General features: G+C 51.6%; 1 protein-coding gene across 1 annotated transcript in view; it reads left to right on the top strand.

Moving 5' to 3' along the window:
• Nucleotides 1–653: 653 nt before the first annotated feature.
• AMPH (amphiphysin) overlaps nucleotides 654–24,043 on the top strand; it is a 145,891-nt gene continuing 122,501 nt past the window's right edge. Inside the window, exon 1 of the mRNA XM_007666133.3 lies at nucleotides 654–920. Coding sequence (XP_007664323.1) covers nucleotides 852–920 — 69 coding nt within the window. The 5' untranslated portion in view covers nucleotides 654–851. The remainder of the gene's footprint in view (nucleotides 921–24,043) is intronic.

Genomic DNA, 24,043 nt, shown 5'->3' on the forward strand with positions numbered 1-24,043 from the left:
CAGATTTGAGGAGGGAAGGCGTTCCAGGCCCGAGGCAGGACATGGGCTAGGGACAACACGCCCATTTTACAGGTGAGAGAACTGAGAGAAACTCCCGGGCCAGAAACCAAGGTCTCCGTCTGAGAAGCCTGACGGAGTGGATAGAGCGGGGGCCTGGGAGTCGGAAGGTCGTGGGTTCTATTCCCGGCCCCACCACTTGTCCGCTGCGTGACCTTGGTCGAGTCACTTCACTTCTCTGGGCCTCGCTTCGTCGGTAAAATGGGAATTGGGACTTTGATTCCCATGGTGGGCCAGGGACCGTGTCCAACCCGATTTGCCTATAACCACCCCGCTGCTTCATACGGTGCCCGTCGCCCAGGAGGCGCTTCACCGATACCGTGGTCGGTTTTATTATCGTGAGAAGGTGCCGAGTTCAGGTGCTCCGCAACTATAGCTTGGGATGTGGGAAACCGTGCAGTAGATTTCTCCATCGCACGCTCACGACAGACTCTCTCTGCCTCTCTGCCTTTATGTCGCTCGGTCTCGCTGCCCGTCCTCTTCCCTTCCTCCCTCTTGCGTCCGTTCCTCTCTCCCTCCCTCCTCCTCTTCCCCATCCTCCCTCCTCCCTTCCTCTTTCCCATCCTCCCTCCATCCCTCCCACTGTCTCACCCCCCCGCGAGCCCGTCTCTCCGGGGACTTGGCTGTCTCCTGGCTGTCTCTTTAAGCTCCCTGCTCTCTCTGCCTCCCTCCCTCTGCAGGTCCCCTTCCCCTCCCCCTGCTCCGGCTGCTTCTCTCCTTGTCGTTTGCAGCTGCTGGGCTCTGCCTGCTTGCCCGCCTCCTCTCTCCCGGCCTCCCTGGACCAGCCAGCAGCCATGGCCGACATCAAGACGGGCGTCTTCGCCAAAAACGTCCAGAAGCGGTTGAACCGGGCCCAGGAGAAGGTCAGGAGGATGGGGGAGGTCGGAAAGGGCCGGCGGATGGGATGCTCTGCGTCGGGATGCTCCCATCCTCCATCCTGACGGGGGGGGGGGGCCGTGCGGGAGGAAGGGCTGGGAGTGGGAGGGAGAGGGTCAGTTGGCTTTGGGGGAGCTGAGATCCGAGCCCCCCGATGGCTCGGGATAAAGCAGGAGCAGCGGCATCTCCGCGCGGCCCAGAGCCCCCCGCCGCCAATGGGGAGGCGGGGAGGAGGGTCGTACGCATCCCTCGCAGAGCTCGGGGAGGGGATGGGAGTCGGGGGCTCTGCCGTCGCCCTTGCGTTCGCTTCCCTCTATCCCTCGGCGGGGATCCGGGCATCCCTCCCTCCATCCATCCATCCATCCCTCCATCCCTCCGTCCCCGCATCCTCCGGTCCGTCCAGCCGTCCGGCCGCGCCGGTCCCGGGCCGCCGAGGGAACGGATCCCCGGTGGGACTGCAGCCCCCCGGCCCTTGGGGGGCCCGAGATGGGGCTGGGGGAGGAGAAGCGACTCCCCCCCCTCCCCGTTGACCATTTGGGGAAGAGGGCTTTCGGAGCGGGGATGGTCCGAGCCGGGGAGAACCATCTGGCGGGTCCGGGGGACCCCAGGTAGGATGGGGTTTCGTCCTTCCCTGAAAGGTCGGGGATCAAGAACTCTTCCTCGGCACGGGGCGATGGGACCCACCGAACGGTCTCCTCCTCCGCCCCTTCCTTCCTCGTCCAAAGAGGGGAAAGCAATGGAATTTCTGTTTTCCAGACGGAAGAGGGAATTCCAACCAGGGTCCTTGCTCTACTGGCGAGGGCCCCGTTGGAGAAATCCCGGAACGGTCCACGGAATGCGGGATGCCGCCCAGTGACCCCGAGGACGATCTGGGTCTGCTTCATCTGTGTCACAGGAAGGTCACTACCAGTGGTGGATGGGCAGTGCTCGGGATGAGCAGCGCTCGTGAGATCCATCACCTTCCGTGGAGTGAGCGTGGCTGGGGGGGGGCGTGGAATCGTGTCCGATTTGCCACGCACTGTTTTCACCCGACGCCGGGGCTGCGGGGAGGTTGAGCTCCCCCCACCCGGGGTAGGAAGGGCCCATCCGCTCTGCCGGTATTCCCGGCGGGGCCCACTCTCCGCCATCCTTAAGTCAGGGTACCGGGCGAAGGCGGAGCCGGCGCTAATGAAAAACTCCTCCGTCCGTTCTGTGGCGATCTGCTGCCGAGGATAAAGGTTCTGCCGTTCTGTCCCCTCCTCCGCCTCCCAGCCCGGTAAGAGGATTGACCGTCTTTTAATATCCACCCGAGCTCACCTTGAACCCAAGCGAACCGCCTCGTAGCGTGTACTTCGCAGCTGACGGGATTACCCCCGGGAGCCTCGGAAACTCCCCCGACCCGCCTCGGGTGGCCGGAACCCATTTTGGGTTAAGGACCGGTGCTGCTTCTATTTGTTTCTTCCTTATAGGCGACGTAGGTATCTCGACCGTAGATCGGTGTTATTTTTCCTAGTCGAGCACGAGTTCCCTGCAGAAGATTTCGATGCCCTTGCCCACTGAGATGGGATGTCTCCTTCTTATTTCCCGTTCATTACATGAAAGAACAATGGCAGTGATATTAATAATAGCGGTATTTGTTAAATATTTGCTATATTTGGGTAGACGCAAGACAGTCGGGGCGGACGCGGCCCCTGGCCCACCTGGGGCTCCCCGCCTAAGGAGGGAGGAGGACCGGTATTTAATCCCCATTTTCCAGGTGATGAAACTGAGGCACGGACAAGTTCAGAGTCTTGCTCGAGGTCACAGAGCAGAGCAAGTGGCGGAGGCGGGATTAGAACCCAGACCGGCGCTTCGGGGTGTTGGCGTTAACTGGCCTTGGATCGGTCGAGGAGAGAAAAGTTCAGTGTCTAGTCACGAGAGACACAGCCCTGTGCACGGTCCTAGGTTGGGCTGTGGAGGAGAGGTATACAGACAAGCAGAGATCTGCGGAGGGGGGCAGAAAGCCAGAAGCTCTAAGAGGTCCCTTCCATTCCATGTTTTTCTGGGCTTCTCCTGGCCCCGTTTAGCATCCACTGAGCAAAATGCCCTTCTAAAAGCCCTGAGGGATCAACCAATCGATCGATCCCATTCATTTAGCGCTTACTGCGTGCGGAGCACCGTACTGAACGCCCGGGAGAGTACGCTGTAGCCAAGTCGGTAGTCGCGTTCCCCGCCCACAGCGAGCTCACGGTCTAGAGGGGGAGACGGACATTAATGTTAATAATAAGCTAATCCTCTTCCCCTCTTCAGGACCCTACTTAAAGCTCACCTCCTCCAAGAGGCCTTCCCAGACTGAGCTCCCCTTTTCCCTCCGCTCCCTCTGCCCTCCCTTCGCCTCTCCGCAGCTAAACCCTCCTTTCCCCCCTCTCCCCCTGCTCTTCCCCCTCGCCCTTCCCATCCCCTCAGCACCGCACGCGTCCGCTCAACTCTATGTATCTTCATTACCCTATTTATTTTGTTAATGAGATGTACGTCGCCTTGATTCGATTTATTTGCTATCGTCTTAATGAGATGCTCATCCCCTCGATTCTAGTGACTGCCACCGTTCCTGTCTGTCCGTCTCCCCCGATGAGACCGTGAGCCCGTCAGAGGGCAGGGACCGTCTCCACCTGTTACCGATTTGTCCATTCCAAGCGCTTAGTACAGTGCTCTGCACCAAGTAAGCGCTCAATAAATACCATCGGATGAACGAATAGTATAAAGGAGTAAATTACGGATGTGGACGGACATGCTGCGGGGCTGAGGGAGAGATGAATAAAGGGTACGAATCCAAGTGCCGGGGCCAAGCAGAAGGGAGTGGGAGAAGAGGAAATGAGGGCTTAGTCAGGGAAGGTCTCTTGGAGACGTGCCTTCGATAAGGCTTTGAAGCCGGGAAAAGCTCTCAGATCAAGGTGTTTTGGTTTTGCTCCGTTGGTTTAGTTTTTTAATGGCATTTGTTAAGCACTTACCCTGTGCCAGGCACCGTTTTGCAGGAGTGGCAAACTGTCGGGGAGATGTCCCATCCAGCCGGGCACTCTAATAAGCTCTGCGGGAAAAGAAAACTCTGGAGAAGGGCAGCTGAAAGAGCCAGAGTCCTGGGCATTTCTTGTGACACCAGCTTGATTTTCGTCCCCTCGGAGAGAGCGTCCTGTGGCAGCCTCTGCCATTTCTCTTGACCCGGGCCCGCCGCGGGGATTCTGCATGTGGACAGAATCCCTGACGAGCCTCACTGGAGAAGAAGCGGGCCAGAGGGCTGTCCGTGCTCTGCCTTTCTGTGTGTTTCTGCCTCTGAGGAGATGGAGCGAGAGAGGGGAAGGAGATGTGCGGAGCGCTGTTCTAAGCGCTGGGGTAGATACGGGGTCATCGGGTTGTCCCACGTGGGGCTCACGGTCTTCATCCCCATTTTACAGATGAGATCACCGAGGCACAGAGGAGTGACTTGCCCACAGTCACGCAGCCGGCAGGTGGCAAAGTGGGATCCGGACCCGTGACCTCTGACTCCCAAGCCTGGGCTCTTTCCAGTGAGCCACGCTGCCTCTCTAACGTCCTGTGAGCTTGTTGTCGGGGCCTCTCTGGGAAAGTCAGAGCCTCTGGACTGTAAACTCCTTACGGGCAGGGGACTGTGGAGAAGCATTCATTCCTTCGGTAGTATTTATTGAGCGCTTACTATAATAATATCGGTATTTGTTAAGCGCTTACTCTGTGCCGAGCACTGTTCTAAGCGCTGGGGTAGACACAGGGGAATCAGGTTGTCCCACGTGGGGCTCACGGTCTTAATCCCCATTTGACAGATGAGGGAACTGAGGCACCGAGAAGTTAAGTGACTTGCCCAAAGTCACACAGCTGGCAAGTGGCAGAGCTGGGGTTCGAACCCATGACCTCTGACTCCAAAGCCCGTGCTCTTTCCAGTGAGCCACGCTGCTTCTCTATGTGAAGAGCACTGTACTAAGCGCTTGGAATGTACGGATCGGCAACAGATAGAGACGGTCCCTGCCCCGCGGCGGGCTCACGGTCTCATCGGGGGAGACGGACGGACGAGAACCACGGCAACAGAAACACGGGAACACGCAACACGGGCCTGGGGGTCCGAAGGACCTGGGTTCTATTTCCGGCCCCGCCATGAGTCCGCTGTGCGACCTCGAGCAAGTCACTTCACTTCTCTGGGCCCGGTACCTCATCTCTAACATGGGGGTTACCGCTACGAGCCTCACGTGGGACGTGGACTGTATCCGACCTGATCGTCTTGTACCTACCTCGGCGTTTCTCATGGTGTCCGGCACATGGTGCGTGCTTAACAAATACCATTAAGAAAACAACGAGAAAAAGCAACGTGTCTACCAGCTCTGCTGTACTGTACTCTCCCAAGCAGCCCAAGCGCTTAGTTCGGTGCTCCGCATGTAGTCAGTGCTCAGTAAATACGACTGATCGATCGACTGCCCTCCAGGCTACTCTTTGCACCCAGACCAGTGTCCTCTTGCTTCTCTCTCGTGAGTTTGTAACTTACCCCCACCCCCGGGTTGGCTGCTGTTTCCTCCTGCACCCCAGCTCCTCATTCAATCCTCCGTCCTGCCTCTAAGGAGGCCTGGGGAGTGAGGGCCGGATGGCTTCCGGAGGCTCAGGTTTCCGACTATCCTGGCGAGGCGACGGGCAGCCATGCTCCCGGCGTATGGGAGCGGAGACAGAGATGGGGAAGGAGTCATGTGGGGTGATAAATCCGATCCCTGGGGGTATCGGTGGTGGGGGCTGGGTCCTGGGGTGGACCCAGGCTCAAGGAGGGTGTGGGGAAGGTGGAAAGACAATGTGAAGAGCGGGAATGATAACTGGCGTTGGTTATGTGCCAGGCACCGTACCAAGTGCCGGGGTGGATGCGACCTAATCATGTTGGACACGGACCCTGTCCCATGTGGGCTCGTAGTTTCAACCCCCATTTTGCAGATGAGGTAACGGAGGCACGGAGAAGTGGAGTGACTCGTCCAAGGTCACGCAACGGACCGGTAGAGGAGCGGGATTGGGCCCCAGCTCTCCCCTTCTTCGAAGCACCTCTAAAATAGCCCATTTACTCCAAAACACCTTCGCCTCTTAATTCCAGAATGCCCCCTCCTCTATCATCAATGCGACCGGCTCCCTCGGCGCACACGTACACGCGTATGATCGATCTCTCTATTCGGCGATGTGCAAGTCGGGGGTTCGGATCCCGGCTCTGCCACCTGTCAGCCGTGTGACCGTGGGCGAGTCGCTTCGCTTCTCTGGGCCTCAGTTCCCTCATATGTAAAATGGGGGTTAAGGCGGTGAGCCTCACGTGGGACGACTGGATTCCCCTGTATCTTAGAACAGTGGTCTGCGCGCAGTAAGCGCCTAACAGATACCAACATCATTAGTATTATATGATAAGTGCCTTTTGGGCAGAGAGTGTGTCTACCAACTCTATTATATTGTACTCTCCCAAGCATTTAGGACAGCTCTCTGTACGCAGTAGGTGCTCCATAAATACTGTTTAGTGACTCTACCCCAGACCTTAGTACAGTACCCAACACTTAAGAAGTGTTTAACAACTACCGTTACAGGAAAAAACCCCAAAACCTTTAAAACCCATCCGGGCCTAGCCCCCTTTTAACTCCACCCTCTCCGATCCCCCCACCCCCTGACGCGGCACTGTGAAAATTTGCCCCGTCTGTTCATTAAGGGTGACGGGGCTCTCTTCATCCCGACGCGCTTTTACCAAACTACCTCCGGCGAGGGAGTCGGCGCCCACCTGGATGGAAACGACCCCGACAGCCACGGAGCGTCACGGCTGGGGAGATTCAGTCGATGGTATCCACCGAGCGCTTACTGCGTGCAGAGCGCAGTACGGGGTGCTCGGGAGAGTACAGTACAACGGTGAACGGACGCGTTCCCTACGCACAACGAGGAAGTGAGAACTTGGGGTTGCCTGCGTCCTCATTAAAAGCGGTAGCTCTGTTGCCCCTCCTCTGCTTGACGTAGGCCCCCGTGTTCCTTCGGCAGGGGACGTGGGTCTGTGAGCCGAAGACCAGCGCGTCGTTAGGTCCATCCCGCAAAAGGTCACCTGCCTCTAACCCCTTGCTCTCGCCCTTCTACCCGCCTGCGACTCTCTCCCCCCTTCACATCTGCCAGACCGCGCCTTCCCCACCTCCTAAATCCTCCCGAAATCTCACTAGCTCCAGATTTCCTTCCCTGATTAAGTTCCACCATCCCAAGCTCTATCCTCTCGGGTCGCCTCCGTACACCTTGTCTTTGAATTTTTTTAAAAAATCGTATACCTGGTGCCATACGCCGTTGTAAACTCTGGGGGGGGACGATAAGATAATATCAGGTTGGACCCAGTTCCTGTCCTACGTGCGGCTCCCAGTCTTAAGTAGGAGGGAGGAGGGTTTAATCCCCATTTTACGGGTGAGGTAACTGAGGCACAGAGAAGTGAAGTGACTCGCCTGAAGCCACACAGTAGGCAAGTAGTGGAGCCGGGAGTAGAATTTGGGTCCCCTGACTTTTTCCACTAGGCACGAGGCTTCCACTGTATTTATTCACCTATCCTTACTACTAATAATAACGTTGGTATTTGTTAAGCGCTGACTATGTGCAGAGCACCGTTCTAAGCGCTGGGGGAGATACGGGGTCATCGGGTTGTCCCCCGTGAGGCTCACAGTTAATCCCCATTTGACAGACGAGGGAACTGAGGCCCAGAGAAGTGAAGTGACTTGCCCACGGTCACACAGCTGACAAGCGGCCGAGCCGGGATTCGAACCCATGACCTCTGACTCCCGAGCCCGGGCTCTTTCCACTGAGCCCCGCTGCTTCTCTAATTAGCCACATTTTCGATTTACCTTCTTCACTCATCTAATCGCCCTCTCCTACCTTGATTCTAACGCGTGGGAACGTTTTGTGAATGGCACGTGTCTGTGCTGCACCAGGGCAAGGGCCCTGGATGTCTCTTACTCGTTTGCATTCTCCCAAGTGCTCAGCACCGTGCTCAACACGCGGTAAATGCCATTTATGAATTTGACGGGTCGAGTTTTGTGAAGCGCTCACTATGTGCCAAGCCCTGTCCCGAGAGCTGGGGTAGATTCAAGCTAATCCAGTTGGAACCGTCCAGGGAAGTTGGAAATCATTTCCCTAACGGATAAAGCCCAGACTTGGCTTCTCTAGTAGTCCGGACCAAGAAGGCAGAGCTGCACTCGTAGTCCGGCAAACAGCTCTTGAAATCAGCGTGGCCTACTGGGGGGAAAAAAGAACCCGACAAACAGGCCTGTGAGTCTGAGGACCTGGGTTCTAATCCCGGCTCTGCCGCTTACCTGCTGTGAGACCTTGGCGGGTCGCTTCGCTTCTCTGTGCCTCAGTTACCTCATCTGTTAAAATAGGGATTAAATCCCACTCTCTCCTCCTTGGAATGGGAGCTTCCAGTGGGACAGGGACCGTGTCCCACCTGACTCTTTTTATCTACACCAGCGTGTAGTACGGTACTCGGCATAGGGGAAGCATTTAAAAAACTGTGGAGAGCACTGTACTAAGATCTTGGAGGAGCGCGGTATGATAATAATAACGATAATGGTGGTATTTGTTAAGCGCTTACTACGTGCACAGCACTGTTCTCAGCGCTGGGGGAGATACAGGGGAACGAGGTCGTCCCACGTGAGGCTCACAGTCTTCATCCCCATTTTACAGATGAGGGAACTGAGGCCCAGAGAAGTGAAGTGACTGGCCCGCAGTCCCCCAGCTGACAAGGGGCAGAGTCGTATAAGGGACGCATTCCTTGCACAGAAAGCTTCCATTCTAGAGGGAGATCAGTACACTGATCGTTATTATTGTTATGCACTGAAGTCTTGGGTTTCCTCATCCGTCAATCACCCAACCGGTGGTATTTTTGCGATTACTGTATTGAGCGCTTCCCTTAGTCCGGCCCATCCTGAAGGATCTCGGATCTCCCCCTCTAGACTGTAAGCTCGCTGCGGACAGGGAATGCGTCCACTAATCCTTTTGAATTGTACGCTCCTAAGTGCTCAGCACGGTGCTCCACACACAGTAAGCACTTAATAAATACCACTGATGGATTGGCCGCTGGATTGATTTTACAAGCCTAGGTTCAGATCTAGTCACCAAAATCACATTAACCTCCGAACTGCGAGCAGGACCCAGCGGCGGTCGGATCGCGGTTGAGCCCCCTCTAGACCGTAAGCCCATCGCAGGCGGGGAAGATGTCTGTTTATCGTCATATTGTACTCTCCCGGGCTTTTAGGACAGTGCTCCGCGCGCAGCAAGTGCTCAATAAATGTGATTGACCGACTGAAGCCAACCCACTTTGCGGCCTTGAAAACGCAGGCTTAGACCTGGACACCTAGAATTCCTCAGGTGGGAACCGGACTCTTAACACCAGGGCCCGGATCTTGTGCAGAGAACAGTCTCGGGGCGGGGACCTTGGTGGAATTTATATTCGAATACTACTAATAATAATAACGTTGGTATCTGTTAAGCGCTTACCGTGTGGCGAGCGCTGTTCTAAGCGCTGGGGGAGATACGGGGTCATCGGGTCGTCCCACGTGAGGCTCACAGTTAATCCCCATTTGACAGATGAGGGAACTGAGGCGCGGAGAAGTGAAGTGACTTGCCCTAGGTCACCCAGCAGACTCAAGGAGCACTTTTCAAATGAATAAATGGAAGGACTTCCATTAACCTCTTCAGGCCTGCCACGGCCCTACTGGCTTCAGTATTTCTCATCTTCAGCGTCTCTCTTCCTGTGTAAGTGATCAGACAACGTTGTGCCCACAGTAAGCGCTCAATAAAAACCCAATAAATACTAATCAATCCATCCAAAGTACTTATTGAATGCTTACTATGTGCACAGCACCGTACTAAGGGCTTGAGAGAGTAAAATGCAACGGAACGAACAGACACGCCCATCAATCAACTGACTGATTGATAGCCGCGTCGCCTTTGAAAATGAACGGTGACGGGGAGTCGGAGGTCATGGGTTCTAATCCTGACTCTGCCGCTCGTCTGCCGTGTGACCTTCGGCAAGTCACTTCGCTTTTCTGTGCCTCGGCTCCCTCATCTGCGAAACGGGGATTAACGCCGTGAGCCCCACATGGGGCAACCTGATTGCCTCGTAGTCATTCATTCATTCATTCAATAGTATTTATTGAGCGCTTACTATGTGCAGAGAGCACTGTACTAAGCCCTTGGAATGTACAAATCGGTAACAGATAGAGACGGTCCCTGCCCTTCGACGGGCTTACGGTCTAATCGGGGGAGACGGACGGACGAGGAAAATAGCAGCAAATAGAATCAAGGGGAGGAACATCTCATTAAAACCGTAGCGAATAAATAGAATCGAGGCGATGTACGTTTCATTAACAAAATAAATAGAGTAATGAAAATATATACAGTTGAGCAGACGAGTACGGTGCTGAGGGGATGGGAAGGGAGGGGGGAGGAGCAGAGGGAGATGGGGGGGAAAAGAGGGTTTGTATCTACACCAGAGCTTAGAACGGTGATAGTAAGCGTTTAACAAATACCATCATATCATTAGATATAAGAGAAGCAGCGTGGCTCAGTGGAAGGAGGCCGGGCTTGGGAGCCAGAGGTCATGGGTTCGAATCCCGCATCCGCCGCCTGCCAGGTGGGTGACTGTGGGCAAGTCACTTTATTTCTCTACGCTTCAGTTCCCTCGTCTGTAAAATGGAGATGAAGACTGTGAGCCTCACGTGGGACAACCCGATGACCCTGTATCTACCCCAGCGCTTAGAACAGTGCTCGGCACCTAGTAAGGGCTTAACCGATATCAACATTATCATATCTACGTGGATACACCCACTCGCACGTATGTGTGTACATATTCATGCCAAAGTCTCGTTTCAACCAAATCTGTCCGAGGTTCCAACGTTAAGGAGAGTCTTGGGAACGCAGCAATATAAACTCAAAGTTTTGGAAAGGAAACTGGAGTAGCCGAAGTCCTCCTCGCCTCACGCACCGATCGCTGCTACCCACACTTGAATAGGCCATATCGGAATCAGTGAAGGCCAAGAGAAAAATGAAATTCAGTGAAAACGGGCAAGTTCATCATCATAAGAATTTCCAGGGAAATCAGATTTTATTAGCTAATGTACTTGCCACAGGGAAGTCTTTCTCTCTCGGAAAGAAGCATTTTCCACCCTGTCATAATTGGGCTGGCAGTAAAAAAAACCCCAAAAGTAAACAGCGGCTCATCTGCCCCGCCGACGGAAGAGAAGAAGGACTAGTATCGCTTCTTCTCCAGGGCCTCCTATGGTAACCAAGTCCTCCCCCTTATTCACTTTAAACGCTGGTGGGTTCTGGATTTAGTGTGGCAGTTTTAAGCTCTCATTATATGCCAGGCACTGTATTATGGGTTGAATGCAAGCAAATCCCCATTTTACAGATGAGGGAACTGAGGCCCAGAGAGGTGAAGTGACTTGCCCAGGTTCACAGAGCAGACAAGTGGCAGAGCCGGATTAGAACCCAGGTCCTTCTGACTCCCAGACCCATATTCTATCCGGTAGGCCATGCTGCTTCTCTAAACTGCTGCTTGTGACTTGCACCGCCGAATCGGAATGGGTGATTTGACCATAAAGTCACTGTTGACTTAGAGCCTGCCCTTCTCCCTCCATGGACCTCCGTGTCTTACCAAGTCGGTTATATTCTTCTACAGTTCTCTCCCAAGCATTTAGTAAAGTGTTCTATACACACTAAGCGCTCAATAAATACCGTCGATTGATTGCCTGAAAAAGAAATACAGAATCCTATTTCCAAAGGTACTGGAGGTAACTCTCGGTTTAATGGGCCCAGTCATAATAATGATGATAATGTCGGGTATCTGTTAAGAGCTTACTATGTGCGGAGCACTGTTCTAAGCGCTGAGGTAGATACAGGGTAATCGGGCCGTCCCACGGGAGGCTCACGGCCTGAATCCCCATTTTGCAGATGAGGGAACTGAGGCACAGAGAAGTGAAGTGACTTGTCCACGGTCACACGGCTGGCAAGTGGCAGAGCCGGGAGTCGAACCCATGACCTCTGACTCCGAAGCCCGGGCTCTTTCCACTGAGCCACGCTGCTTCCCCCGTGCCGAGTCCCACTGAAACAGACCCGGGAGAAAACGGACTGGGGTACGTTTAATTGGAAGGAAACCAAGTTAGTGGGTCTCCTGAGGGGAATTTAGGCCGCCATCTTTGTGAGGCGCTCCAGGGATGAAATCCTGGGTTAGGTCACGAAGGTAAAACGTGACCCCCTTTTTCTTAACCCCTCCTAGCCACCAGGGAGGACCTGCCTGACCGAATTTTTTTGTTTCCTTGGGACAGACAGTGCCTGGTTTATAAATATCACACAGACTCGCAGCCAACTCCATCTCGTTGAGGCCTGAAGTCAAAGGCATCTGTTTTGTGTTCAAGCTATTTATAGAACCGAGCGGTTCGATCTGACCCGATCCCAGAGTTAGTGGCGATTTTCCTCTAGACCAGATGTTCGGCTGAAGTCCGGGTTTAGTCTCGAAATCCCGGTGGGCGATGGATGTCTTGGCAGAGGAGATGAGCGGTTGCCTGTGATTCGGAAGGGCAATGTGTTAATTTGTATAATCCTTGCCCGGGCCCGGAGATCACTGAAGTGTTAAAAATGCCCCAATATTTGGTGCCTGCCTCCCTCAGGAGGACAGCAGCCACTGGCAGTAAGGTCAGATTTCCCATCTGTATCCAATGAGAAGCAGTACCCTAATTGATTCATTCAATAGTATTTATTGAGCGCTTACTCTGTGCAGAGCACTGTACTAAGCGCTGGGAATGTACAAATCGGTAACAGATAGAGACGGTCCCTGCCCTCTGACGGGCTTACGGTCTAATCGGGGGAGACGGACAGACGAGAACAATAGCGATGAATAGAATAGAGCACGGGCCTGGGAATCGGAGGACCTGAGTTCTAATCCTGGCTCTGCCACTTGCCTACTGTGTGACCACGGAGAAGTCACTTGACTTCTCTGCGCCTCAGTTTCCTCAATTGCCAAATGGGGATTCGATCCTTGTCCTCCCTCTGAAACTGTGAGCTCAATGTGGGACGGGGACCGTGTCCAGCCTTGTAGCTAATCCAGCACCTAGAGCAGTGCTTGGCACACAGTTTGCACTTCATAAATAGCATATAAAAAGAGTGCTGGTCTGCAGGGTGGTCAACCTGATTGCAACCTACACCCAAGAGAACCCTAACCTCCCACCCAAGCCATGATTTTCTCCCTTTTCTTCTTCTTCCTGGTGTAACAGGCTCAGGGAAGGCTGAGAAGGCCGCAGAGATTGAGAATAAGTTAAGTTCTCATTGAACTTCCCAATCATCAGCGAGCAACAGACATTGTGTGGAAATGTTATGTGTTTTGCTTTTTTTTTTTTTTTCCTGCTCCCTCCAGCTTCTCTTGGACAGAACTTGGGGTGTTGCTGCAAACTGAGAAATAGATTTTCATTTCCCCTTTAGTTTCCCCATTTCTCCCCACCTCCACTTTCCCTTCACCCTGGAGCCCTTCCCTGTTAGATCCATTCATCTCACGCCTTGGCCGTTCAGGCCGTAAGATGTGCTTTTTATATCTCTTTAATATTTAAAAGATGGATTCCGTTGGGAGCTATCTCTGTTACCAGGAGAAATAAGGGGAAGAAAGGGACTTTCATCTTTAGTAAAGCGAACGGGAAAGAAGAGGACAGTTGACGCAGCCAGTGTTGGCCCTTCTCTGGCTTGGGAGTTGAGCCTCGTGGGGAAGGGGCTTTAGCCCGGCCGTGACAACAGTTTTCCCGAATCATTAGTTTATAAAAATTGGGTTGGCCCTGCCTTCTCTCTCATCTCTCTCTGTCACCCTCTCTCTCTCTCTGCACCTCTCTATCTCTGCCTGCCTCTGCCTTTCTCTCTGTCACTGTCTCTCTCTGCCCATCTTTCTCTCCGACTCTCCGTGTGTGTCTCGCTCCCTTACTGCCTCTCTGTCTACCTCTACCTATCTCTCTGCCTTTCTCTGTCTCTGTGTCTCTGCCCATCTCTCTTTCTCTGCCTCTCTCTCTCACTGCCTTTCCGTCTACCTCTACCTCCTCCTCTCTATGTCTTTCTCTCGGTCTCCGTCTCTCTCTCTGCCCATATCTCTTTCTCTCTGTCTTTCTCTGTATCTCTTTCTCACTACCTTCCTGTCTCTTTACCTACCCCTCTCTCTCTGTTTCGCTCTCTCTGTCTTGCTTCCTCTACGCCCCTCTCTTTCTCTCTCCTGTTTCTTGACTTGTGCAGTGCTCTCTTCTGGATCGCACAGAACTGCCAGGCATCGAGCTCTGACCTGGACAGCATTGACGTTGCCTATCTCTGTCTGCCGCTCCCACTTCACCGAGTCAGGAGCCTTATCTGGCTGTAGTAAACTCTATCAAGGATTTTCCAAGAAATTCCAACTGCCAAGAAAGCGAAACACGAAGACCACATAGAGTGGCAAAACAGAGTTTATGACTTTTCTCATCAAGCCCTTCATCAACTCTCACGGCACTGACTGACCACTCAGCACGCATAAGATCACTCTCCTGGGCACTTGGGGAGCGTGCAATAGAACTGAGAGGCGCGTTCTCGGTCCTTGGGGGGTGGAATTCACAATCTGATGAATTGTAAACCACCAGCTGGCTTTCTGTAGCCTTACCTTGACTTCTCTTAGGGCTTGTATATCTTGAGAAGCAGTGTGGCCAAGTGGAAAGAGCACTGGGAGTCAGAGGACCGGGGTCCTAGTCCCGGTTTCACCACTCGTCTGCTGTGTGACCTTGGGCTAGTCATTTAACTTCTCTGTGCCTCGTGGAAAGAACGCAAGACTGGGAGTTAGGAGCCTTGGGTTCTAACTCTGGCTCCTCCAGTTGCCTGTTGTGTGACCTAGGACAAGCCACTTCACTTATCCGTCCCAGTTTCTTCATCTACAGAATGGAGACCGGACAAACGTTCTCCCCCTTAGACTCTGAGCCCCAGGAGGACTGTGTGTAATCTGACTGTACCGTACCTACTTGGGTACACTGCTCGGCACACGGCGGGCGTTCAACAAGTACCGCGGTTATTACGGTGACTGCTGTGTCATCTACAAAATGGGTCAGGTCAGGCGGAGATGGGCTCCCGTGTCCTCTGTCCCCTCGGCAATGAGAAGCTGTATTTCTGTTTGGGATCTGCTCGTAGCCAGTTCAGAGCCTCGAGTCTTTCCCTTTATATTTATTTTTAGGAAACGATTAGTTTTCTCGTTGTTCTTTTTCAAAAAGAGCTAATTGTTTGGCTTAGAATCCTGGATCGTAATTCCAGCCAGACAGCACGGGCAGCAGTTCGTGAATATTTAAAATGCTGCGTGGATCGCTGGTAGAATTCCCTCAAGCCTAGCCTCTCTCCACACATTCCACCCATCCGGGGGCCTCCTTGGGGGCGTACCTCTCTTGGTTGTTATAAACACTGTGGCGTCTGTTGAGCACTTACTATGTGCCAAGCATTGCACTGAACACTGGGGTAAAGACAAGATCGTTAGGTCAGACAGAGTCACTGTCCCATCTAAGTAAGGGGGAGCAAGAACCCCTGCTTTTCAAATGACAAAACCGAGGCACAGAGAAGTTATGTGACTTGCCCCAGGTCCCACAGCCAAGTCAGGATAAGAATCCAGGTCCCCTGATTCCCAAACCCCTGCTCGTTCCAGTAGGCGAAGCTGCTTTTCATCTTGGGCTGGCACGTTTTTTATGGTTTTTGTTAAGCGCTCGCTATGCGCCAGGCACTGGACTAAGCCCTGGGGTACAGACCCGATAATCAGGTTGGACCCAGTCCCTGTCCCACACAGGGCTCACAGCCTTAATCCCCATTGTGCAGATGAGGTGACTGAGGTCCAGAAGAGTTAAGTGACCTTCCCCGGGTCATCGACTCCCAGGCCCTGGCTCCTTCCACTAGGTCACGCAGCTTCTCTAGCAGAGTAGAGCAAGGAGAGTGGAGAACCCGAAGCCAGGCCCTGCAGGACGTGAACAACTGGAGGATGAGAGGAGGAGGGGGGGGGGGGGGCAGAGAATGAAACCGAGAGGCCGGAAGAGAAGCCGGTGAGCAATCTCTGCTCTTTCTCAGGCGGAGGCAGCCACAGGTGATGTCAAGAGACCTCCTGGGAAGCAGCGTGGCCCAGCGGAAAGAATCGTTGCCCGAGAGTCGGAGGACCTGGCCTCTAATCCCAGCTCCGCCGCTTGCCCGCCGTGTGACCTGGGGCAAATCAGCCAGTCCGTCAGTCGTATTCGTTGAGTGCTTACTGTGTGCAGAGCACTGTACTGAGCGCTCGGGAGAGTACAGCCGAACAGTAAATACCATTCAGAAATAATACTCTGATGCTTAGAGCTGTCTAGCCACTCGGCTCTCGCTAGTTCGAGACGCGGCACGGCTTAGTGGATAGGGCTTGAGCTTGAGAGGCAGAAGGTCATGGGCTCTTATCCGTGTCGTCTGGGTGACCTTGGGCAAGTCGCTTCATTTCTCTGGGCCTCACTTACCTCATCTGTAAAATAGAGATTAAGACTGTGAGCCCTATGTGGGACAGGGACTGGGTCCAACCTCCTCAACCTGTATCCACCTCGGCGTTTAGAACAGCGCTTGGCACGTGGTAAGTGCTTAACGTTATTATGAGAAGCAGCCTAGCTTAGTGGAAAGAGCAGGGGCTTTGGAGTCAGAGGACGTGGGTTCTAATCCCCCCTCCACCGCCTGTCTGCTCTGTGACCTTGGGCGAGCCGCTTGACTTCTCGGTGCCTCGATTACCTCATCTGTGAAACGGTGATTAAGGCTATGAGCCCCAAGTGGGACAGTCTGTTTACCTTGTATCTCCTCCAGCATTTAGAGCAGTGCTTGGCACACAGTGAGCGCTTGACACGTACCATCATCATTATTATTATTATTATTAAGACTCCAGGACCTCCAAGACACCCCCACTTGGATGTCTCACCGGCCCTTCAAACTCACCGTGTCTAAATCCAGCATCTCTTTTCTATGCCAAACTCATCCCTCCTAACTTTCCTTATCCCATGACCCTCCCCGTTCCTCCTGAAGAAAACGTCTCGTCACCCACCGCACCATCGTATGAAAATCACATTCGGCATCTTACGGGCATTAAGGTAGAGTCTACTGTCAGGGAGAGAAGATCGGAAGAAAAGATTCTCCGGGAAACTCACTTTCCCCGGTCTGCAGTCTGATAAATCATTCGATCGATGATATTTTCTGAGTGCTTACTATGAGTGGACCTTAGGACTCTGTTTGGAGGGCAACTGTTTGGGGCACCTTGGGTTCCTTCTCAACCTGCTTAGAGGATTTTGAGGGAGGGAGGGTAGGGTGTTCGGGTATTTGATTAAAGCGCCGGGAGATTTGTAGGTCTCCTTTGAAGTGGGAGATTTCCGTGAGTTTGGGGAATTCTCCACGAGACATTAATACACGCGAAGGGAGGGGGCTTGGCAAGCAAAGCCAAAATGAACCGTGGTATCTGTGAAACCCTTACCATGCGTCGGGAAACGTACCGAGTGCTGTGGGAGATACACGCTAATTCTTTCTCAGGTGGAGGCAGCCACGAGTTTACAAGGTCTCCTGGGACGCAGCACGGCCTAAGGGGAGGGATCCGGACCTGAGAGTCAGAGGACCCGGGTTCTAATCCCCGCTCCTCCACTTGCCTGCTGGGTAACCTTGGGCAAATCGGTCAGTCCGCCGGTCCTATTTCCTGAGCGCTTAGTGGGTGCAGAGCACCGTACTAAGCGCTTGGGAGAGTACGGTACAACGATAAACCAACAGGTTTCCTGCCCACAGTGAACTTTCAGCCTAGAGACTATATAGACTTACAGTGACGTGGTTCGGTGGCAAGAGCCCGGGCTTGGGAGTCAGAGGTCATGGGTTCGAATCCCGGCTCTGCCACTTGTCAGCTGTGTGACTGTGGGCGAGTCGCTTCGCTTCTCTGGGCCTCGGTTCCCTCATCTGGAAAATGGGGATGAAGACTGTGAGCCTCACGTGGGACGACCCGATGACTCCGTATCTACCCCAGCGCTTAGAACAGTGCTCTGCACATAGTAAGCGCTTAACAAATACCAACATTATTGTTAGTAGTAGTACGGTGCTCTGCACACACTAAGCGATCAATAAATACGACTGAATGACTGAATGATTTACAGTGATTTAAAGTGTACTGGCTGTACATCACTTAACTTCTCTGGGCCTCGGTTTCCTCAGCTGTAAATTGGGGATTTGGTACCTCTTAGCCCCGTGAGGGACAAGGACTGGGGTCCATCTGATTATCTTTATCTATCCCACCGCTTAGAACGGTGCTTGGCACATAGTAACTGCTTACCAAATATGCTGTCGTTATTATTGCTTGGACGGTGAGTCCTGTGTGGGGTAGAGACCGTATCTGAGCTGATTATGTTGTGTCTCTGTTCCGGTGTTTAGTACAGTGATTGCCGCATGCTAAGTGCTTATCAAATACCACTGTCATCATTATAGTATTATCGATATTAACATTAACCTGATTCTTGGAGGGAAAAGTTCCCACACGTCTCATGCCTCCAGGTTCAGTTCGAGCCCATCCGTGTGTTGTGGGGGTGGGCGAAGAGAACAACAGTTCTTCCCTCGGTAGGAACCTCAGTCATCATCTTTATTGAGCTGATGTATGGCCTCGTTGAAAAAACGTGGGCCTAGGAGTCAGAGGACCTCGGTTCTCATCCTGTCTCCTTCTTTACCTGCTGTGTGACCTTGGGCGAGTTACTTCACCTCTCTGTGCCTTTGTTCCCTCATCTGGAAAATGGGGATTTGATACCCGTTCTCCCTCCTATTTAAACTGTGAACTACAAGTGGGACCTGATTGTCTTGTACCTTGACACACTGTAAGCGCTTAACAATAACAATAATGATAATGTTGGTATTTGTTAAGCGCTTACTATGTGCCGAGCACTGTTCTAAGCGCTGGGGTAGACATATGGGGAATCAGGTTGTCCCACGTGGGGCTCACGGTCTTAATCCCCATTTTACAGATGAGGTAACTGAGGCCCAGAGAAGTGAAGTGACTTGCCCACGGTCACCCAGCTGACAGGTGGCCGAGCCGGGACTCGAACTCATGACCTCCGACTCCAAAGCCCGTGCTCTTTCCACTGAGCCACGCTGCTTCTCTACAGATGTGACTATCATCACTATTATCATCGTTGTTGTTATTATTGATACTTATCCTCTGCTTTCACCTTCGGTGCTGCTCTCTTATCTAGCCGGTGAGCTGTCTGGCTCAGAAGGATACAGGAGAGACTGAGGGGGCTAGAAAGATTTTTGAAATGTGTCCGAATGACCCTATCCATCAAATGGCCTTTCTATGACGTTGAGCGTGGGTTGTTCTTTGGATTCCTTGCTCCTTCTTAATCCCTCCTCTCCCAATTTTTATTTTCTCTCCCCACCACATTACCCAACCACTTGAGTCCATATTACCTGAACATTTAAGACTTACCCCTTCCTTGCTTCCTCCTTTTCCCCTTTCCCTCCCCCAGCACTTATATATATATATATATATATATATAGCTTTATACTCACTTGTTTCCCCTATCTATATTATTTATGATGTCTTGTACGTGCTTACTGTGTCAAGCACTGTTCTAAGCACTGGGGTAGGTACAAGTTAATTAGGATGGACACAATCCCTGTCCTGCTTGGGACTCACTATTTTAGCAGGATGGAGAACGGGTATTTAATCCCCATTTTAGCGTCGAGGAAACTGAAGCGCCGAAAACTTTAGTGATTTCCGCAAGGTCAAACAGCAAGCAATTGGCGGAGGCAGGATTAGAACCCAGCCCCACGCTCTTTCCACAGAGCCGTGCTGCTTCCCATATAGTATATTTTAATGTCTGTCTCCCCCACTACATTGTAAACACCTTGAGGCCGGGAATCGTATCTTCTAACTCTATCGTGCTTTCCCAAGTGCTTAGTGCAGTCTTCTGTACACAGTAAGTACTCAATAAATACCACCGATCGATGGGATCCTGGGATTCTTGGCTAGATTCACCCCAAAGGAACCCTCCAGAAAAGATGGAACAAATGAGAATAAAGGGAGGGGCCGTGGGGGGGACTGAGGAAGGAGTCCTGATTTCACAGTGCTGAGAGCTCCCGCCATCCTTGCCATTCATTCGATCGTATTTCAGTCGTATTTATTGAGCGCTTACTATATGCAGGGCTCTGTACTAAGTGCTTGGAATGTACAATTTGGCAACAGATAGAGACAATCCCCGCCCAACAACGGGCTCACAGTCTAAACGGCACCTCCCACCCTCCACCCTAGAAGGTTGGCTTGTAATGGCCTGTCTTTGCCCTTGTCGAGTGCTGATAGTTCTAATCGTCCCAGCTCCAAGCAAGTGAGTTCTTCTTTACCGATGGTCTCTGTGGAGTGGCGTAGCCTTGCTCGATGCTACACTAAGGCAGAGCAAGTCTCTCCTCTGCCAGGCCATTTTTTTAAGGTAGAAGAAGCAGTCCTGGAAAATGGGAAGCAGAGTGGCCTAGGAGTCAGAAGGACCCGAGTTCTAATGGTGACCTCGCCACTTGTCTGCTGTGTGACCCTGGACGAGTAACTTGGCTTCTCTGTTTCGCAGTTACCGCATCTGTTGACTGGGGATTAAGACTGTGAGCCCCATGTAGGACATGCACCGTGTCCAACGTGATCGGCTTATATCTACTCCGGTGCTTAATACAGTGCCTGGTACATAGTAAGCCCTTAACAGATACCATAAAAAAAAATGGGGCAGTCATATCAACATGACTGTGAATTCCAACTGGAATGAGGGCAGTTTAGGAATCAAAATTCCATCCTGGGTGGAGAAGGTTAAAGAATCCATTGGTTTTTTTTGTATCTCGTGTTCTTCGGTCTTTGGGGCAAAAAAAAAATGTATTTGTGTGAGGAGTGAGAAAAGACATAACGCAACAGTGCGAAGGAGAAGGAAGGGAAGCAAGACAAGAAGAATAATAATGATAATAATTACATTAAGCTTTTACTCTGTTCAAGCAAAGAGGAAGGTAAATTGAGAGAGGGACTCTGCTTGTGTAACAAATTTGCAGTCCTAGATTTTGGTTCTGTGAGAGGGGAAAGAATTCAGATTATCCTGGCCTAGGCTCATCTCTAGGCCAGGACTCCACTCCTTTTTGCTCTCGACAGCTTGCTGCTTTGTTTCCTCAATCAATCAGTGAGTGGTATTCTCTTACCTGTTATGGTGTGCAGAGCACTGTACTAAGCACTTGGCAGAATACATTAGAGAGTAGGTATGGATGATCCCTGCTCACATTTCCAGCAAATCCAGGGTTCGTCCAGATCTCTCTCCCTCTCTCTTTCTCCTTCTCCCTCACTCTCTCTCTTTCTCTCCATCTGCTTCTAAGTGTATAGAGGTAAAAATTACAAGCTAAATTATTTAAGGAATATATTCATCAGGCATATTGGATTTCAAGAAATGTACACTACCGAACGAACTAAGGAATTGTCAGGGTGAATAATCGTGCTGGTCCTACAGGACATACCTTTCTCCATCCTGCGACCAAAGAAGGGGCTATAATGCTCCTTGGATTAATCTCGTTTTGATAGTAAAACAAATCCATTCTCCGTTCCCTGTGCACACATTTACACTGAACGTCATTTCTTGGAAATGCACAGACTGGTTCTTTGCCGTCTCCCACTCAAGTGAAAGGGATATTTATTAAATTGAAATAATGAGTCGATATCTATGGGGTAATAGAACAAACTGAAATAGGGTTAAAGGATTCTTCAGTGCAGTCAATTCTCTAGTAACGTGAGGGTATTTTCTCGACGGACCCGGTGTTGGAAAAACTCCCGCTGTGATGCCCCCACGGTGTGCTTGCAATTATTTCTCCTGGCGTCACAACCGCATCCCACCCCCAACAGATGTGTGCTGTTAAAAGAACAAATCCTAGTCCTCCAACAGGATTCTCCCTGGAATACACAGTGCTGAAGTTAGCTTTTAGGAGCTGCATATAAATGGAAATGAAAATATATATTTGTTTTGTCTTGGCACTTGCCTGCTGGGTGATCTTGGCCAAGTCACTTAACCTCTCTGTGTTTTAGTTCCCTCATCTATAATGGGGAGGACACCAGCTGTCCTCCCCTCTTAGAGCGGTCAGGGACTGTGCCCATCCCCATTATTTTGGGCAGAGAACTTGTCTGCCAACTCTTTTGGATGATACTCTCCCAAGCTCTTAGAACAATGCTCTGCACATAATAAGCACTCAGTAAATATCACTGATGGATTATCTCCTGTCTCTCGCAGCCTTTAGCATTATGCTTGGCACACAGTAAGACTTAAGAGTCGTAACCATCACCATACATAATTGGAAATCAATTCTAAAATTCTTCAAAACGTTTAAAACAAATATGTACCTCTGAGCCCTACATGGGACAGGGTCTGTGTCTGATCTGATTATCTTCTATCTACCCCAGTGATTAGAACAGTGCTAGCATAGCGTAAGCAATTAAATGCCATAAGTATTATGTATCTTCCCCAAGTCTCTTTCTGAACCATTTTGCATTTAAATCCTTTAAACATACTCACAGCTGTGCCTACGAGTTTACTATTTTTCATCTAGTTTTCCACCTTTCTTCCCTCATGTCCTGAGCAGGGACTATATTCTCTCATTCCTCCATGAGGCAGCTACCGGTTTTTACACTATCATCCTTTGAAATCCTTCCCCCGTAGAAGAGCCCCCCTCACTGCCTCAATGGTGGGGCTGTTGATTAATGCCCACAACCTTCTTTTCATAATCATAATATTTACGGTATTCGTTAAGTACTTACTATGTGTCAAGTACCGTTCTAAGCCCTGGGGTAGATACAAGTTAATCAGGTCAGACAGCCTCTGGCTCAGTCTAAGTAGGTCAGAGTACAAGTATTAAATCCCCGTTTTACAGTTTTATTTTTGTTGTTGTTGTTTTTTAATGGTGTTCGTTAAGTGTTTACTATGTGCCAGGTACTGTACTAAGGCCTGGGGTAGATAGGATTAGATAGGATAGATTCTCCTGAATCTGGGAGAGATTCAGGAGAAGCAGCGTGGCTCAGCGGAAAGAGCCTGGGCTTCGGAGTCAGAGGTCGTGAGTTGGACTCCCGGCTCTGCCACTTGTCAGCCGTGTGACCCTGGGCAAGTCACTTCACTTCTCTGTGCCTCGGTTCCCTCATCTGCAAAATGGGGATTAAAAGTGTGTGAGCCCCACGTGGGACAACCTGATCGCCCTGTATCTCCCCCAGCGCTTAGAACGCTGCTCGGCACCTAGTAAGCGCTTAACAAATACCAACATTATTATTATGATACAAGCTAATCAGGTTGGATACAGTTCATGTCCCTCTTGGGACTCACAGTCTTATGCCTCCTTTTACAGATGAGGCATTTAAGGCACAGAGAAGTCAAGCGACTTGCCCAAGGTCCCACAGCAGACAAATGGTGGAACTGGGATTAGAACCAGGTTCCCTGACTCCCAGACTCTAACCACTAGGCCACACTACTTCTCAGCCAGGCTGCCTTCTTCAACCAGAGCCTTGCTCACTTTTTCTCTCAGATCATCAGAACGTCCACCCAGTGCTCCCTACCCAGATCAGCCGTTGCCGCAGCTGGTCTTCCTCTCCCCGCACAGACGTAGGATATGATGATTTCCCATCGCGAAAGCATTCCGAGCGCCCAGTACAGTGCTCTGGACGGAGTAGGCGCTCAAGGAATGAATGAATTCATATTTCCCTGGATCCATAGTTTCTGGCCTAGGCCTAAAGCCTTACCTCGCTTTTTCTACTTGTCACAATCTCCTTTTCCTAACAGTAGGTTAGTGCTACATTCATTTCTGCTCTAAAGTGTTTTTGAAGGTAATCATTAAGGGAAACTGTGGATCCAGGGAAATATGAACTCATTAGGGGATGTGCCAAGCTCTGTGCTAAGCGTTGGAGTTGCCCTAGGAGTAGATCAGACGTACTCTAGGTCCGGGAAAAGGAAGACCTTAGTTTTAGTCCCAACCCTGCAACCAGCCTCTGTGTGATGTTGGGCAAGTTATTTAACTCCTCTGCCTCAGTTTTCTCCTCTGTAAAATGGGGATAGTAATGCCTGCCTTTCTCTACGTCACAGAG

The sequence above is a fragment of the Ornithorhynchus anatinus genome, chromosome 8 (genome assembly GCF_004115215.2).
Source record: "Ornithorhynchus anatinus isolate Pmale09 chromosome 8, mOrnAna1.pri.v4, whole genome shotgun sequence".
Taxonomy (NCBI): Eukaryota; Metazoa; Chordata; class Mammalia; order Monotremata; family Ornithorhynchidae; genus Ornithorhynchus; species Ornithorhynchus anatinus.